The 17,654-nt window shown below is 43.8% G+C and overlaps 1 protein-coding gene across 3 annotated transcripts; it reads left to right on the forward strand.

Annotated features, from left to right (window-relative positions):
• The first annotated feature begins 417 nt into the window (after positions 1–417).
• On the forward strand, positions 418–17,157 carry LOC129827451 (mothers against decapentaplegic homolog 5). 3 transcript variants are annotated; one of them, XM_055888310.1, is made up of 9 exons: positions 418–587; positions 4,639–4,730; positions 5,117–5,314; positions 5,498–5,713; positions 7,675–7,953; positions 9,836–9,937; positions 14,930–15,151; positions 15,730–15,986; positions 16,295–17,157. In XM_055888310.1, exons 3-9 carry the CDS (start codon positions 5,128–5,130, stop codon positions 16,436–16,438), a joined length of 1,407 nt encoding a protein of 468 aa, XP_055744285.1. In that variant the 5' UTR covers positions 418–587; positions 4,639–4,730; positions 5,117–5,127; the 3' UTR covers positions 16,439–17,157. The 3 variants fall into 3 exon arrangements, with proteins under 3 accessions (XP_055744285.1, XP_055744286.1, XP_055744287.1); XM_055888311.1 differs by having other exon boundaries at positions 7,675–7,947; XM_055888312.1 differs by lacking the exons at positions 418–587; positions 4,639–4,730 and adding an exon at positions 4,778–4,957.
• Positions 17,158–17,654: the final 497 nt, after the last annotated feature.

Below are 17,654 nucleotides of genomic sequence, written 5' to 3' on the forward strand. Positions count from 1 at the left end.
ATAAAAAATATATATATATATATTTTATACAATTTGAGATTGTCCTGTATAATGAAAAGTGCTTTACAAATGTAGTAAAGTATTAATATTTAATTGAAGAACAGTGCGGAAACAAAGATTGGGAACAGAATTATGGCACAAACAGTACAAACTCATTCTGTTACCAAACGTTTGCATCTGCACGATTCTTCAAGTAAATGTTTTAGTAAAATGTTCTAGGGAAATTGTATAAAGTAGTCCTTGTGCATAGAGTTGTAATGGTTGCAATTATTGTTTTTTGTTTGACATACATTTTTAAGTGAGAAATCTGAGTCTCAGCATCACTCTTTTAACGTGGAATAGCTCTCATTTGAAGAAGACTGTGACAAAGTGTAAAAAGATGAAGAACAGAGTAAAATCGCTCATTTAGCGGAGGGATATGCGCTCCGCCTCCCAGTCTTGACGCCAGGAAAAAGGAGTCGGGAGAGTGGGGCAAAACAGGCATTGGTGGAAAAAAGTCGAAAATTAAAAAACATCTTATTGTCGGACTGCTTTAAATAGAGAAAAAAATAATAAGGAAGCGACCAGCCTGCCTCAATTATTCAAAGGTATGCGACGAAATTATAGTTTATCTACTAGATAAGCATGTTTCCATGGGAAGGCTACCAAATTACCAAGTTTTAATCAGTGAAGATAGGCTTGGGTACTTTTCCAGAGGGGGTGTAGCTAGCCAGTTAGCTAGAGAAGTGATTGCAAAAGTTATCTCTGGAATGGTGGAGAGGGAAGAGGTAGCTAGCTAGACTTGGGGTGGGATAAAAACGAGATTTGTGGTCAAAATAGGACGTGTTAACCTCAGCCATGTGAAACCACACAAATAACTTTGATTGTAACATCAATTCGGTTCAACAACGATAACCAACTGTCTAGCTAAGCTAGTTAATTAACTTGTAGCGTGTTGAGCAAGCTAACGTTAGCTTTAACGGTAGCTAACGTTACTTGGCTAGGCTTAGCTAACAAACGTAGTTAGCTAAGTTCACTTTAGCGAAATTGGATGAGTTTATATATTTTCCACTCTTCATAGGCATAACTAATCACATGGCTACATACATAATTATAGGTATCTGACACAAGACATGGCTAGCTAACTATGTGTATAAACATCAAGTGGAATTTGTTACCTATACTTTCGAGCTAGCTAGGCATTCCATGTGATTGTGTACCTTGGAAGTTAACGTTAGCTACTTTGTCACATTGTTCAGTGTAACTAGTTACGTTTACAAAGTTGTTTCTATGGGAATCGGGACATGTCTTTTGTGCTCGTTTCAAGCTTCAGTGGTATAATGGTTGTGATTATGGGTCAAGTAGTTTTTGATTTATCATCCTGCAGTAAAGATGTCAGTGTGGGTTTCTGGTGTCAAATGATCATCCTTTGTGGCAATTAGGCAATATCCTCTTGAGTATCACCTTGGGTGGGGAGACATCTCATGCTTAGTTACCTGAATCATAATTTGTCTTTTCACTTTCACCGTGTAGCCAGAGCATGCCATGTCAGAATTGTCTCAACGTGATTTATATTTTCTCTATGTTGAATGTTGCGATGCTTTTCGCTAAGCTTCATCTCAACAACATTCTGTTTTTCTGCCCAATGTTTACTGAATTGAGGCACTCTCAAAACCTGGTACCCATGGTGACTGCCATGGTCTCTCCAGCCAGACACTGTTTGTGTTGCTTCCTGACCCTGCTACAGGACAGCCAGACAGGAAAATACTGAGGTGTGATCAGTTGCTGGACTCTGGGGATCTGTGCACGTTTCCTGTCATTAAAGTTATTGTATTGCTGTCATCGCTCACATGGCATTACAGCCTCACAGAAACCAGCATATTATTTGGTCAGGCTTGCTTACCTACCTAGCTTATAGCCCAGTTATCCATATCTTTGTGGATGAAACAGGCCTACGTGCATCATTAGAGTCAGTAAATGGCCTACCTAGCCTCTGCTACATTTTTGTTCTCCTTGTATGCCCTGTCATCTCACCTAATCATGACGCATGCAAAGCAAATTTTTTCTTCCTTTGGTGACTGACGTGTAGGGTATATTGTATTGCCTATAGAGCTCCATTAGTTCTTTTTCCCTATTGTACCAATGAAGCGGTAAACTGCCTGGTGCTGTTGGACAGCTGTGTGCCGTAAGGGAGGGATATGATGGGAAAGGATGGGAGAGGAAGCAGCTTTCAGTGACCTCACATCCTCTGCTAGGGCTGTTTTCAACAGCTGTGCGGCCATACCTGTGTTCTTTCTGCCTCTGTCCACCCAGATATGTCTGCCTGTCTATCAGCCGGTTTTCCCTTGCCTGTCCACCTAGGGATCTGTCTGCCTGCCTACCCAGAGGTCTCTGTCCGCCAGGCTGTCTGTCTGTCTCTCTATCCCATCCATACATCGCCCAGATTGGGGCATTGTGAGGCTGTTGCTTACAGATGTCACTAGTGCTGTGAAGATAACTGTATCTCAAGCATACCATATTCTTTGATCTTTTAAAAACCTGCTGTATGTGAAATATTTTGTGCTATAGCGTGGTAGATAAATACATGTGATTCTAGATCAGGCGTTTCCAAACATTTTCACTCAAGGCCCCCCCCCCCCTTGTGTGCTCCAAGTCTATTTCTATGGCAACAAGCACTGTTCATGACACAAACAGTTCACACCCCTCTTGTTGGTTGGGAGAATGTAGCAGGTTTAAAGCTTGTTTCCTGCTATTCTACACATTTAGTCAAGGGGTGCTATACATTTCGGCATATCTCATGTGTATTCATGTGATATTTGAGTGACAAAAATTCCCGACAATCTATGGGTTAAATAAACTTAACATGGGCATTTGACAATTTTATAAAAAAAGCTCTCTAAAGGTGTGCAATGACTAGCATGACAAAAGGAACTGATGATGCACTACCCAATTTTTGAAATGGCACCTTGTGCATTTTTACTATTACAACTTTCAAGAGTAAGTTTCAAGCCAGACTGAGTTCCTTTAAAAATAAGGTGATGCGCCCCACAGTTTGGGAACCACTGCTCTAGATGACATTGCTTTTATTTATCTTTTTATTTCACCTTTATTTAACCAGGTTAGAGAACATGTTCTCATTTACAACTGCGACCTGGCCAAGATAAAGCAAAGCAGTGAGACACAAACAACACAGAGTTACACGTGGAATAAACAAACAGGAATAAATATACAGTCAATAACACAATAGAAAAGTCTATATACAGTGTGGGCAAATGAGGTAAGGCAATAAATAGGCTGTAGTGGCGAAGTAATTACAATTTAGCAATTAAACACTGGAGTGATAGATGTGCAGAAGATGAATGTGCAAGTAGAGATACTGGGGTGCAAAGGAGGAAAAATAGTAATATTACAATATGGGGATGAGGTAGTTGGATGGGCTATGTACAGTGATCTGTGAGCTGCTCTGACAGCTGATGCTTAAAGTTAGAGAGGGCGATATAAGGCTTCAGTGATTTTTGCCGTTCGTTCCAGTCATTGGCAGCAGAGAACTGGCAGGAAAGGCGGCCAAAGTAGGAATAGGCTTTGGGGATGACCAGTGAAATATACCTGCTGGAGCGCGTGCTACGTGTGGGTGCTGCTATGGTGACCAGTGGAGCTGAGATAATGCGGAGCTTTACCTAGCATAGACTTATAGATGACCTGGAGCCAGTGGGTTTGGTGCCTAATATGACGCGAGGGCCAGCCAACGAGAGCTTACACGTCGTAGTGGTGGGTAGTATATGGGGCTTTGGTGACAAAACGGATGGCACTGTGATAGACTGCATCCAATTTGCTGAGTAGTGTGTGGGCGATGTCATTTACAAAGTAGCCTCAAGTCAAGGATCGGTAGGATAGTCAGTTTTACGAGGGTATGTTTGGCAGCATGAGTGAAGGAGGCTTTATTGCGAAATAGGAAGCCGACTCTACATTTAATTTTCGATTTGAGATGCTAAATGTGAGTCGAATGAGAGTTTACAGTCTAACCAGACACCTAGGTAGTTGTCCATGCATTCTAAGTCAGAATAGTGATGCTAGACGGGTGGGAAGGTGCGGGCAGTGCTCGGTTTAAGAGCATGCATTTAGTTTTACTTGCATTTAAGAGCAGTTGGAGGTCACGGAAGGAGTGTTGTATTGCATTGAAGCTCGTCTGGAGGTTTGTTAGTACAGTGTCCAAAGAAGGGCCAGAAGTATATAGAATGGTGTCGTCTGCGTAGAGGTGGATCAGAGAATCACCAGCAGCAAGAGCGACATCATTGATGTGTACAGAGAAGTGTCGGCCTGAGAATTGAACCCTGTGGCACCTCCGTAGAGACTGCCAGAGGTCCGGACAACAGGCTCTCCGATTTGACACACTTAACTCTATCAGAGAAGTAGTTGGTGAACCAGGCAAGGCAGTCATTTTGAGAAACCAAGGCGGTTGAGTCTGCCGATAAGAATCCGGTGATTGACAGAGTCGAAAGCCTTGGCCAGGTCGATGTTAATACACTTTGTGTTTTGTTTCCTTGCCACGATACTAAGGCGTATGGTGATATTGTTATCGTCCCAGTCCTAGATGTCACCTGACCTAAAGATTCTGTTTTGTAATATATTTCTAACAGCTTCTAATCTTTTCTCCTCCAGGTTCCACACTAGACCTTAACCCAGGCGCTGGCCACCACATCATATGGACTAAACCAGAGACTCAGAACGAGAGGGAGAAGAGGAGAGAATAGGTCCTTTTTCCTATTTATATCTGCCTATTGACTAGCTACGTTTGTAAATCCTCTGGGCTGTTGTGTGTCAGAGAGGTGGGATCTCAGCTGGACTTGTTCCCCAAACTGCACTCCCCTCAGTGGGGTTGGTTGTGACCCAGTGCCAGGGTACATCCCACCTCACGGCAGGCTTTCCTTTCCTGAGCAGCTGTGTCCTGCCTGCGTCCTGCCTCTATTTCCTGTCCTTGGTGTGCAAGGCTAAGCCTCCTCTCTCCACCCCCCCACCACACACACACACACACACACATTCTCCCTCCCTGTTGACTGTGATCCAAGAAGAGGACTCGTCAATCACCTTACTTTCTGGTAAATTTCACTCTCCCTCCCTCCACTCCTTCTCACCACAGACAGCAGCACCATGACCTCTATGTCCAGCCTCTTCTCCTTCACCAGTCCAGCTGTGAAGCGTCTGCTGGGGTGGAAGCAGGGGGACGAGGAGGAGAAATGGGCTGAGAAGGCTGTTGACGCCCTGGTCAAGAAACTGAAGAAGAAGAAGGGAGCCATGGAGGACCTGGAGAAAGCCCTCAGCAGCCCAGGACAGCCCAGTGAGTGTCCCTGCCTGTAGTGTACTGTGTGCAGCATCATACTTGGTCCGGGCCAGGTGTGAGAGAGACACTGTCTCTTTGGATCAGAGAGTCTGCTAGACTATTACTTTATAGCAGCATCATACTTGGTCCAGATATTTTCGAACCTTCCCTAACCCGTCTCGCTATCTCCTGCCCTGCCAGGTAAGTGTGTGACTATCCCTCGGTCTCTGGACGGTCGTCTCCAGGTGTCCCACAGGAAGGGTCTCCCCCACGTTATCTACTGCAGAGTGTGGAGGTGGCCCGACCTACAGTCTCACCATGAGCTCAAGCCTCTGGAGGTGTGTGAATACCCCTTTGGCTCCAAGCAGAAGGAGGTCTGCATTAACCCCTACCACTACAAGAGAGTAGAGAGCCCAGGTAAGTAACCACTAGCTTGTAGCTAGTACATACTGGCATCTAAATCGTGTTTGTTCCTACTATAGTATTGATCCAATGCATTGAAAGACCTAGCCTATACGTGATGGTTTTGTGGCTATTGCGCACGTCCTTCTGCAGGGACTGAACATGACACAGTAAGGAGAATCTGACTTAAGTTACTGTTTAACCACTTGAAGGAGAGTACTGCATCCTGAATAATTAACCAATTGAAGGAGAGTACTGCATCCTGACTAATTAACCAATTGAAGGAGAGTACTGCATCCTGACTAATTAACCAATTGAAGGAGAGTACTGCATCATGACCAATTAACCAATTGAAGGAGAGTACTGCATCATGACTATTTAACCAATTGAAGGAGAGTACTGCATCCTGACTAATTAACCAATTGAAGGAGAGTACTGCATCATGACCAATTAACCAATTGAAGGAGAATACTGCATCATGACTAATTAACCAATTGAAGGAGAGTACTCCATGACTATTTAACCAATCGAAGGAGAGTACTGCATCATGACTAATTAACCAATTGAAGGAGAGTACTCCATGACTATTTAACCAATTGAAGGAGAGTACTGCATCATGACTAATTAACCAATTGAAGGAGAGTACTCCATGACTATTTAACCAATTGAAGGAGAGTACTGCATCATGACTAATTAACCAATTGAAGGAGAGTACTGCATCATGACTAATTAACCAATTGAAGGAGAGTACTGCATCATGACTATTTAACCAATTGAAGGAGAGTACTGCATCCTGACTAATTGAAGGAGAGTACTGCATCCTGACTAATTGAAGGAGAGTACTGCATCCTGACCAATTGAAGGAGAGTACTGCATCATGACTAATTAACCAATTGAAGGAGAGTACTCCATGACTATTTAACCAATCGAAGGAGAGTACTGCATCATGACTAATTAACCAATTGAAGGAGAGTACTGCATCATGACTAATTAACCAATTGAAGGAGAGTACTGCATCATGATCATTTAACCAATTGAAGGAGAGTACTGCATCAGGACTAATTAACCAATTGAAGGAGAGTACTGCATCATGACTAATTAACCAATTGAAGGAGAGTACTCCATGACTATTTAACCAATTGAAGGAGAGTACTGCATCATGACTAATTAACCAATTGAAGGAGAGTACTGCATCATGACTAATTAACCAATTGAAGGAGAGTACTGCATCATGACTAATTAACCAATTGAAGGAGAGTACTGCATCATGACTATTTAACCAATTGAAGGAGAGTACTGCATCATGACTATTTAACCAATTGAAGGAGAGTACTGCATCATGACTATTTAACCAATTGAAGGAGAGTACTGCATCATGACTATTTAACCAATTGAAGGAGAGTACTGCATCATGACTATTTAACCAATTGAAGGAGAGTACTGCATCCTTGACTATTTATACTATTTTGATTTCCAAGAAATATGTCTCAAGGTGATTTCCTCAGAACAATATGGGGGCTATCTGGCTGCTATCCTAGAGATGGATGTGTTATCGCGTCACTCAGACGAGACATCTGCCCTTGAATTGGTAAAAACAAAGCTGTCGGTCACATGTTGGCGCAGAGCAGTTACAGATGACCTGATCAGTAGGACCTGCATCATATTGGCATGTTTTTAGAATGAAATGGAAAAAAACAACTGGTATTGACAACATGTAAATATTCTGCAGTTGGACATGCACCACATGCACCACATGCACCACATGCACCACATGCACCACATGCACCACATGCACCACATGCACTACATGCACCACAGCCACCAATGACAACAGGTCATGAGAAGAGTCCATTATTAGTGTGTAGTACCTATGTTTTCAATGGTTTCAAATGAAATACTACAGTGTCCCAAGGTTCCTGTTTTTTTAAGGTGCTTCAAATCAATATGTATATTTATTTATATCTCTTCTCCACCAGTGCTGCCTCCGGTGTTGGTGCCTCGCCACAGTGAGTTCAACCCCCAACACAGCCTCCTGGTCCAGTTCAGGAACATGACTCACAACGAGCCCCACATGCCCGTGAACGCCACCTTCCCAGAGTCCTTCCAGCAGCACAGCGGAGGCAGCGTCACCTCCTTCCCAATCTCCCCCAACTCCCCTTACCCTCCCTCCCCAGCCTCCAGCGGAGGGGTGGGCACCTACCCCAACTCTCCTGCCAGCTCTGGACCCTCCAGCCCTTTCCAGCTTCCAGGTAGATGTCAGTATACACTCCTATCCTTTATCATGCACTTATGTGTTTTATTGATAGCTGCTATTACAATATAATAGGCTAACAGCATATGTCATGTATTCACACTGGGTTTTCACACTTGTACACATCACCTGGTCTCACACTGCCTTTGGCCTCTATGTGAAAATGTAAAAGGGAAGTAAGATTGCCATTTAAAATAAGTATAATTTTTTCTTTAATGAAAAATGGGATTAGAAATCTGTGGAGAACAATTTGGTTTGATTTTCTAACAATTTCTGATGATACAAACCAGGGTCTTCTTCCAGCCAGGGGAACAGTCAAAAATGGCCACTAAAGTGTATACCAAAGGTCTGCATCAGGGTGACTGGTGAGCGTCAGTCAGTGCGCCCATCGCTGGACACAGCATAGGTCTGACCTCCAGCTCCTGTTCTGGTGAATATATCCCCAGCCAGTGAGGTTTGCTGCTGCACTTATCCACAACAGATTGATGGGCTGTTGTAGTCAGGCAGGCAGAATGGCAGTGCGGAAAAGAGGCTGGAGCCTTTGTCTTTTAAATTTTTTGGGGGGGGGGAATTGAATCACTGCAGTGCTTTAACTTCTGTGGTGAATTGCCCCCCCAGGTTTGAATCACTGCAGTGCTTTCACGTCTATGTGGTGAATTGCCCCCCCAGGTTTGAATCACTGCAGTGCTTTCACTTCTATGTGGTGAATTGCCCCCCCAGGTTTGAATCACTGCAGTGCTTTCACTTCTATGTGGTGAATTGCCCCCCCCAGGTTTGAATCACTGTAGTGCTTTCACTTCTATGCAGTGGTGGAAAATGTACTTCATACTCCTACTTGAGTAAAAGTAAAGATACCTTAATAGAAAAGGACTCAAGTGAAAATCATCCAAATAAAATACTACTTGAGTAAAAGTATTTGGGTTTTAAATATACTTAAGTATCAAAAGTAAAAGTACGGATAATTTAACATTCCTTATATTAAGCAAACAGACGGCACACTTTATTTATTTACAGATAACCAGGGTCACACTCAAACATAATTTAAAAACAAATCAATTGTGTTTAGTGAGTCCACCAGATCAGAGGCAGTAGGGATGACCAGGGATGTTCTGTTTAGTGTGAGTTGGACCATTGTTTGTCCTGCTAAGCATTCAAAATGTAACTAGTACTTTTGGGTGTCAGGGAGAATGTAAAAAGTACATTTTCTTTAGAGATGTAGTGAAGTAAAAATTAAATAGTAGTACAGATACCCCCCAAAAAGCGACTTAAGTAGTATTTTTACTTAAGTACTGTACACCACTGCTTCTGTGGTGAATTGCCCCCGGGTATGAAACACTGCAGTGCTAGTGCTATCACTTCTATGTGGTGTAAGAGGATGAAAAGCAGTGTTGATTGAGTTGTCACGTTGGGAAGCCGTGTTATTTTTCAGAAATACGAATACATCTCCAGAGAAATCTGGCCACCCTCTAAGCAACGTGGTAACCTGTAAATTTTTGGTCTGTAGGAAGACTAGCCTTCTCATAAAAAACTAAAAAACATTACCAATTGTCCCCACACCCACTCCCCACTTTCTCAATTTCTGTCCTCCATAAGTAATTGTGTAATACAAAACAAGTCGGACTGTCCATAGAGCCATACATTAGTGTTCCATGTGACGGATGTGTGAAACCCTACACCTGTTTCCGGGTAGAGAAAGATCCTGTGGTGGTGGATGGGTTTTTAACTCCTCTTGGGAGTTGTCGGAGTGTGTGCGTGACTGTGGGCATGCATGCGTTAGACTCTTCCTTGTGTGTATGTGTCCGTCCGCTGTAAGTGTGTGGACAGCCATTTGTCATCCGCAGCAGCTGGTCTCCTAACTATCCGTCCATTGTGGTCTTCCCTTCCAGCTGATACCCCACCCCCGGCTTACATGCCCCCCGATGAGCAGATGGGACAGGAGGGGTCCATGGAGACCAGCAGCATCGGCCCCAGGAACATGCCTAGTGGGGGTGAGGAGTCGGACTTTACACTTTATTTATTTTTTCTGATCACATGAATTCCTGCTTTCAGACATTATCCGTCATTCATTGGAACTGATTTAGCCTAATTGTCTGTGTCGTCCTGATCACGTAGCAGTCCATACATATTGAAATCGTAACGTTATGACTAACTACTGTTCTCTGAAGGAGGGAAACGGGGTACGTTACTCTGGTGAGTCACACACTTGTGACTTCTGTTGAAGGATCTACAATCACTCATGACAAGGCCAATGAAATCCGCGCCTCGCTGGAAGCCCGCCTTAATCCTGGCTCGGATTAATTCTTTCAATTTAATACCGTTCTTCCTCGAGCCCAGAAATGGGTCTCATGGCCAAACAAGTGTTGTATCTTGTTTCCCTCCTTCGGGGAACAGTAGTTACAATCATAACGTTTTGTTCCCTTTCAGTCAGTCAACTTCGCTACAACATACCTTGGAGAAATATATTCACTCTCCAAGCCGACCCCAACGGATACTAAATGAAACGGCCCATGGCAAACCATCCATACCTGACCCAACAAGATGTGGCAGTCTGGGTATTGAGCACACAGAGCGCTGCTTAGTGACCTTTCCCCTTTCCCAGCCGTAAGCACAATGGGCTACACTGAGGGCAGTGATACTCAGCCGATAACCTTGAGGACGTGTGTGGTGATGCCCAACTCATCTCCTATAGTCAACTCTTTAAACAACTGCCCAAGACGCTGCCAGACTCCTGGTGGTGTGGGCACATACACTGCTAGGTAACCTTTAACCTTTGCTGTTGTATGCCAAGGAGATAGCAGCATTTCTCCCACTGGATTTTGGAGGCTTAGGGAGTGCCCTGCTGCTAGCTGGATTAGCATAACAGACACACAGCTGGTCACATAACTGTTTATCCTGGGTCCGTTCAATGTATGTGCATGACGCTCGCACCGAACACAGGACATGCAACCTCTGTTATTCTTCAGAAGGAGAAGGAGGGTGTGGAAAATAGCTCAAAGCTAAGGACCTGTAGGACATAGCCATGACTTTTGGGGCGAAGGCTGCATTTGGACACCTTAGTCTCCCGGGGCGAACTAAGTACAGGAAGGGTGTACGGATAGCATGTGGAGGTCCCCAACTCGTTTATCTGTGGCGTGCTAGCTGTTATGCATGCTAGCTGACGTTAGCCATGATAAGGATTCTATCCTAACCTAGGTTAGCTATTCTCTTTGACTGCAGCACGGTCCGTTTAGAATAACCGAGTGATTAAAAAAAAAAAAAAAAAAAAAACAAGTGGGCTACCCTAGCAAGTTCACCATTAGGAAGCCGGAATAGCTAGCAGTAACTAGCTCGCCTCAGCAAGTTGGCTAAACTGGCTAGCACGCTATGCAGCGCTTGTTAGCTAGCTTGGTCTCAAGTCTATGTAGGACCCGAATCACAGAGGTTGAACCCGGACCCTTCTGGGAAGAGTCAAGCGGTGCTTAACCAAGGCAGACACAGGTGGTGGGGGGGATACTCACAGAACCTGGTTGCCCTCCTCTCTTTGAGTAGCCTCTCCTAACCGATGACAGAGCTCACAGAACCTGGTTGCCCTCCTCTCTTTGAGTAGCCTCTCCTAACCGATGACAGAGCTCACAGAACCTGGTTGCCCTCCTCTCTTTGAGTAGCCTCTCCTAACCGATGACAGAGCTCACAGAACCTGGTTGCCCTCCTCTCTTTGAGTAGCCTCTCCTAACCGATGACAGAGCTCACAGAACCTGGTTGCCCTCCTCTCTTTGAGTAGCCTCTCCTAACCGATGACAGAGCTCACAGAACCTGGTTGCCCTCCTCTCTTTGAGTAGCCTCTCCTAACCGATGACAGAGCTCACAGGAGCTGGTTGCCCTCCTCTCTTTGAGTAGCCTCTCCTAACCGATGACAGAGCTCACAGGAGCTGCGACCAGACCAACAACCCAAACCATCGCCGCATCCCTCAACTTAGACTCAGCTGAGGTACGGGCACCCAGGAGAGGAGGAAGTGACTACACGGTTGTCAAGAGAACCTGCGTTGCGGACTAGTAAGGGAAACCGTGCCAGCTGTGCCCTAGTCTCGCGCACGAACTGATTGGCGCGAGGGCAGCCTGAGCATACGCCGAGACATGCAGTGCCTTCAGAAAGTATTCAGACCACGTTCTTTAACGTTACAGCCTTAATCTAAAATGTATTAAATCCCCCCCCCATCATCAAACTACACACTAGCCCATAATGACAAAGCAAAAACTGTTTAGCTTTTTTTTGCTAATTTATACAAATAAACTGAGATCACAGGTATTCAGACCCTTTACTCAGGGCTTTGTTGAAGCACCTTTTGGCAGCGATCACAGCATCGAGTCTTCTTGCGTATGACGCTACAAGCTTGGCACACCTGTATTTGGGTTTTTTCTCACATTCTTCTCTGCAGATCCTCTCAAGCTCTGTCAGGTTGGATGGGGAGCGTTGCTGCACAGCTATTTTCAGGTCTCTCCTGAGATGTTCGATCGGGTTCAAGTGCAGGCTCTGGCTGAGCCACTCAAGAACATTCAGAGACTTGTCCTGAAGCCACTCCTACATTGTCTTGGCTGTGTGCTTAGGGTCGTTGTCCTGTTGGAAAGGTGACCTCTCGACCCAGTCTAAAAACCTGCTCCAGACCGCTCAGGAGTTCATCAAGGATCTCGCTGTACCTTTCTCTGTTCATCTTTGCCTCGATTCTGACTAGTCTCACAGTCGTTGAAAAAATATCTCCACAGCATGATGATGCTGCCACCCCGACGCCGAAGCACGGTGATGGTGCCAGGGCTCCTCCAGACGTGACGATTGGCTTTCAGGCCAAAGAGTTAAATCTTGGATTCGTCAGACCAGAGAATCTTGTTTCTTAGGCTCTAAGAGTCCTTTAGATGCCTTTTGGCGAACCCAAGCGGACTGTCTTTTCCTGAGGAGTGGCTTCCGTCTGGCCACTCTACCATAAAGGCCTGCTTTTGCGGTGTGCCGCAGTAATGGTTGTCCTTCTGGAAGTTTCTTCCATTTCCATAGAGGAGCTCTGTCAGTGACCATCAGGTTCTTGGTCACCTCCCCCGATTGCTCTTCCTATAGCAGCTTGCTCTAGGAAGAGTCTTGGTGGTTCCAAACTTCCATTTAAGAATGGAGGCCACTGTGTTCTTGGGGATCTTCAATGCTCCATACATTTTTTTTTTGTACCCTTTCCCAGATCTGTGCCTTGACACAATCCTGACTGACTCTACGGTCAATTCCTTCGACCTCATGGCTTGGTTTTTGCTCTGACATGCACTATCAACTGTGGGACCGTTTATATAGACAGGTGTGTGCCTTTCCAAAGCATGTCCAATTTAATTTACCACAGGTGGACTCCAATGAAGTTGATCAATGGAAACAGGATGCACCTGAGCTCAATTTCGAGTCTCATAGCAAAGGGTCTGAATACTTATATAAATAAGTGATTTCTGTTTTCGCTTTGTCATTATGGGGTATTGTATGTAGATTGCTGAGGATTTGTAACAAAATGTGGGAATAGTCAAGGGGTCTCAATACTTTCTGAAGGCACTGTACAAAATAACAAATGCGAGTCTTTTAATTCATAGGGCGTGTTAGTGTAACCCCTTGATTCTTGACCGTCGCTACTTTGCAGGACTGACACACAGGATCCTCCGTTTCAGGCAAGTGCTTCGTTTATTGTAGTCTGGCAATAAAGCCCACAAAGTAGGCGTTTACGTTAGAATCAGACCATTATGAATTTACATTTCTCCTGTACGTGAAAATATAGTAGTCATACCTTTTGACTTGACCGCTCCAGGTGACGTTAGCCACTTCACGCCTCATTAGCTAGCAGAGTAAACATTCAGATTGTTTATTTAGCGCTAGCTAGCATCACGGCACAAAATACATCAGGATACTGAGATGTTAAAATATCTGATCTGATTTTCAGTTTGATCCATATACATTCAAAGGCACTTTATACAGATAGCGTTTCACCCCGTATTATCGGCATATTCAACAGCGTTTTAATTAATATTTGACCAACAGTGTTGGCTTGATCACAAGATATCAATGTTTTGTGATTGTTGGTGTCGTAAAAATGGTAGCTAACAGGTTAGCAATTAGCATGTTTGACATTTCAGTGGAAATACTACGACTATGAACTTTTTGATTAACGTTTTAGCGGGGGGGGAAATTACAGCCTGTATTATCGGCAGTTATTGGCCACCTTACTATTTTTAATTACAAGATATAGCCGTTTGATTTAGTTCAAAAACAGAGACTCCAACCTCGTATCAAAGAAATAGCTCAACTTTCTATGTACCATCTTTGCCATAGTCATAAATGAAAGGGAACTCAAATATGGCGGCAATGGTGAACTTGACACAAGACCAGTACCAGTTCATACCAGGAGAGGGCATAAGAGCAATGCATGTGAACCTTGAATAGAGAGGTAACATCTTCTAATTCCTTCCCTTTTAGAATGAGAATATAATATTCTGATGAACTTAATATAAATACTCTACATGCAGGTGAACATTGTTCCTGCTACATTAGGCTTTGTCATTTATACGTAAGACTGTCTCGTTTTCCAGTGTGTTTTTAAATAGCGTGACTCGTTCGTGTTCACACCGAGCGGAATAATTTAAGTAATGAATACGAGCCTCACGCTTATCCCAGCGAGGTGTGGATTTCTTTGGCCTTGTCAGGCGTAATTGTCGCGAGAGTAGGAACCATGAGCACAACAAATGCACCACATCGTTCATGAATTGATCAAATTAAATTGTACATTTTCAAGATTACCCATCCCTTTTCCTTTACAACACAGAAGGACCCCTGTAGATGTGGAGTTTGAGGAACCGAGCCACTGGTGCAGTATTGTGTACTATGAATTGAACCTCCTCTCCACCTTCTCCCTGTAGATGTGGAGTATGAGAAACCTAGCCACTGGTGCCGTTTTGTGTTGAACAACCTCCTCTCCACCTTGTCCCTGTAGATGTGCAGCCAGTGGAGTATGAGGAACCGAGCCACTGGTGCAGTATTGTGTACTATGAGTTGAACAACAGAGTGGGTGAGGCCTACCATGCCTCTTCTACCAGCGTCCTGGTGGACGGCTTCACCGACCCCTCCAACAACAAGAACCGCTTCTGCCTGGGGTTGCTCTCCAACGTCAACCGCAACTCGACCATAGAGAACACACGCCGCCACATCGGCAAAGGTGAGCAGGGCAACACATTGAGATGATTAGTTGAAAGTGGATATGAGGTTCAGAGAAAGTGTGGGGAAGGAATGGTGAAAAACATGCATGATGTTCTGTTGAATCATGCAGTTCTTATTTTATGGAGGTTTATTTTATTAACGTATTACTGTTGGAGCTAGAAACACTAGCATTTAGCTAGGTGTCATTACTCTACTGTTGGAGCTAGAAACACTAGCATTTAGCTAGGTGTCATTACTCTACTGTTGGAGCTAGAAACACTAGCATTTTGCTAGGTGTCATTACTCTACTGTTGGAGCTAGAAACACTAGCATTTAGCTAGGTGTCATTACTCTACTGTTGCAGCTAGAAACACTAGCATTTAGCTAGGTGTCATTACTCTACTGTTGGAGCTAGAAACACTAGCATTTATCTAGGTATTACTGTAGGAGCTTGAAACACTAGTATTTAGCTTTTTTTACTTGTTCTCTCTCAGCCCCCCCAGTGGTCCACCTGTACTGTTGGAGGTGTATGCAGAGTGTCTGAGTGACACCAGTATCTTTGTTCAGGGTTGTAACTCTCGTTCTTTCTTTCCTCAGGGGTCCACCTGTACTATGTAGGAGGTGAGGTGTATGCAGAGTGTCTGAGTGACACCAGTATCTTCGTTCAGAGCCGTAACTGTAACTACCACCATGGTTTCCACCCCACCACGGTGTGTAAGATCCCTAGTGGCTGCAGTCTGAAGATCTTTAACAACCAGGAATTTGCTCAGCTACTGGCCCAGTCTGTGAACCATGGCTTTGAGGCTGTCTACGAACTGACCAAGATGTGCACCATCCGCATGAGCTTTGTAAAGGTGATATACAATTACATTTTGATTTTAACGTTTCTACTAGTTTCAGTACAATGTACAATTCACTGCTTTTATCATCTTGGCCAGTGATTCAAAAAAAAGTTTTTGTGGAAATGACAATTAACTTAATTTCATTGAGAGAGCAAATCTGCAGTGTTGAGAATAACATTAGGGCACATTGTAGCATACACATTGTGCAATGGAAAATGAGGATTTCTTATTGGACAATTTGCTGTTTCATTCCTTTTCTGACCATTTACTTCCTTTCGTGAATATGACCCAGCTTTATCTCTCTTTCTCCCCCTCCACAGGGCTGGGGAGCCGAGTATCACCGACAAGATGTCACCAGTACCCCCTGTTGGATAGAAGTTCATCTTCACGGCCCTCTGCAGTGGCTGGATAAAGTGCTGACACAAATGGGCTCTCCTCTCAACCCCATCTCTTCAGTGTCCTAATGGTGGCCCCCGCCAGATCAGACTCTCAACCACCATCTCTTCAGTGTCCTAATGGTTACCCCCCCCCACCAACCCACCCCACAGACCAGACTCTCAAGCCCATCTCTTCAGTGTCCTAAAGGCGGCCCGCCAGGCTGGGAGACTCTTTCACATTTTTTTTTTCAAACTTAACTTTATAATTGTTTTGCATTGTTTAATGAGCAAATGCAGGTCTTCAAAGGCTGAACTGTTTCCACTATCTGACAGCAGAGGGGATTTTGAACCCAGAGCAGTAGAATTATGTTGAGAAAGAGCAGAAGATAGACGTAAAACCAACAGAAGAATATTCAGAGTAGCGGCACACAATATTGGACAAACTACTGCTCTGAGTCATCACTACCAACCATGTGCTTCTTCTATTGAGAGTAGTAGGACTGGAAAGCATGTACCTTAAATGTTTCTGATTTTGCATAAAAAATGTTTCAATGTTTGGTAATGATTTTCTTTCTGTATGTTTCAGTTACATCATTTTCTTTTATCACTACTCTGCCTTTACCACAGTCAAACTACTTGTGATTTTACTCTGATAACTTTCCTTTCTTGCCATCTTAAGGTTTAGATATCATTATGTTCACTATTAGACCCAGATCTCATAACAAAATGTTAAATTTTTATAGTTTCTATCGCTAGAAAAAAAACACTGATTTACTGCCTTAAATAAAGTATGTCTAACTAATAAATATGATATGGTGGCTTACTTTACTCAATGCTTTGAACATGTGACAAGCTAGGAACATCACACTTCTCATCAGATAACTTTATTTTTGAAAGTTCTCAGTCTCAACGATGCTTGTCGATTCTCTGTACATATTTGTTCAAGTAATTCTATTAATGAACTATTTTGTGCCCTCTTTATTTTTGGGGGGGATCCTGTGGAGGCTAGGTATGTTTTGGTGTGTAGGGTACAGTTTCTGCCATGCTGATATATGATCAACTTCATTAGCACAAAGTAAACTTGTAATGGGCAACAATTACATTTTATTTAGCTGTTATTTTTGACTGGTTTTGTCCCTGCTTGCCTGTTAGGACAACTTCTATGAAAAAAAAAAAAAAACATGCATTGGTGTGTACTTTTGATGCTGAAATGTCAGGGTTGCGCCACTACAATCATTACGGTTAATAAAACCTATAATTTGATTGGTGGTAGGAAGTCAACTTGCCAGATCCCCATAGGTAA

This window comes from Salvelinus fontinalis, chromosome 29 (assembly GCF_029448725.1).
Source record: "Salvelinus fontinalis isolate EN_2023a chromosome 29, ASM2944872v1, whole genome shotgun sequence".
In the NCBI taxonomy this organism is placed as follows: domain Eukaryota; kingdom Metazoa; phylum Chordata; class Actinopteri; order Salmoniformes; family Salmonidae; genus Salvelinus; species Salvelinus fontinalis.

Bases quoted from the DNA above. Each gene is read 5' to 3' on its own strand.
- LOC129827451 (XM_055888310.1), top strand. From the start codon at position 5,128: ATGACCTCTATGTCCAGCCTCTTCTCCTTCACCAGTCCAGCTGTGAAG. The intron at 5,315-5,497 runs GTGAGTGTCCCT...CTGCCCTGCCAG, and splicing joins CAGCAGCCCAGGACAGCCCA to GTAAGTGTGTGACTATCCCT. The intron at 5,714-7,674 runs GTAAGTAACCAC...CTTCTCCACCAG, and splicing joins CAAGAGAGTAGAGAGCCCAG to TGCTGCCTCCGGTGTTGGTG.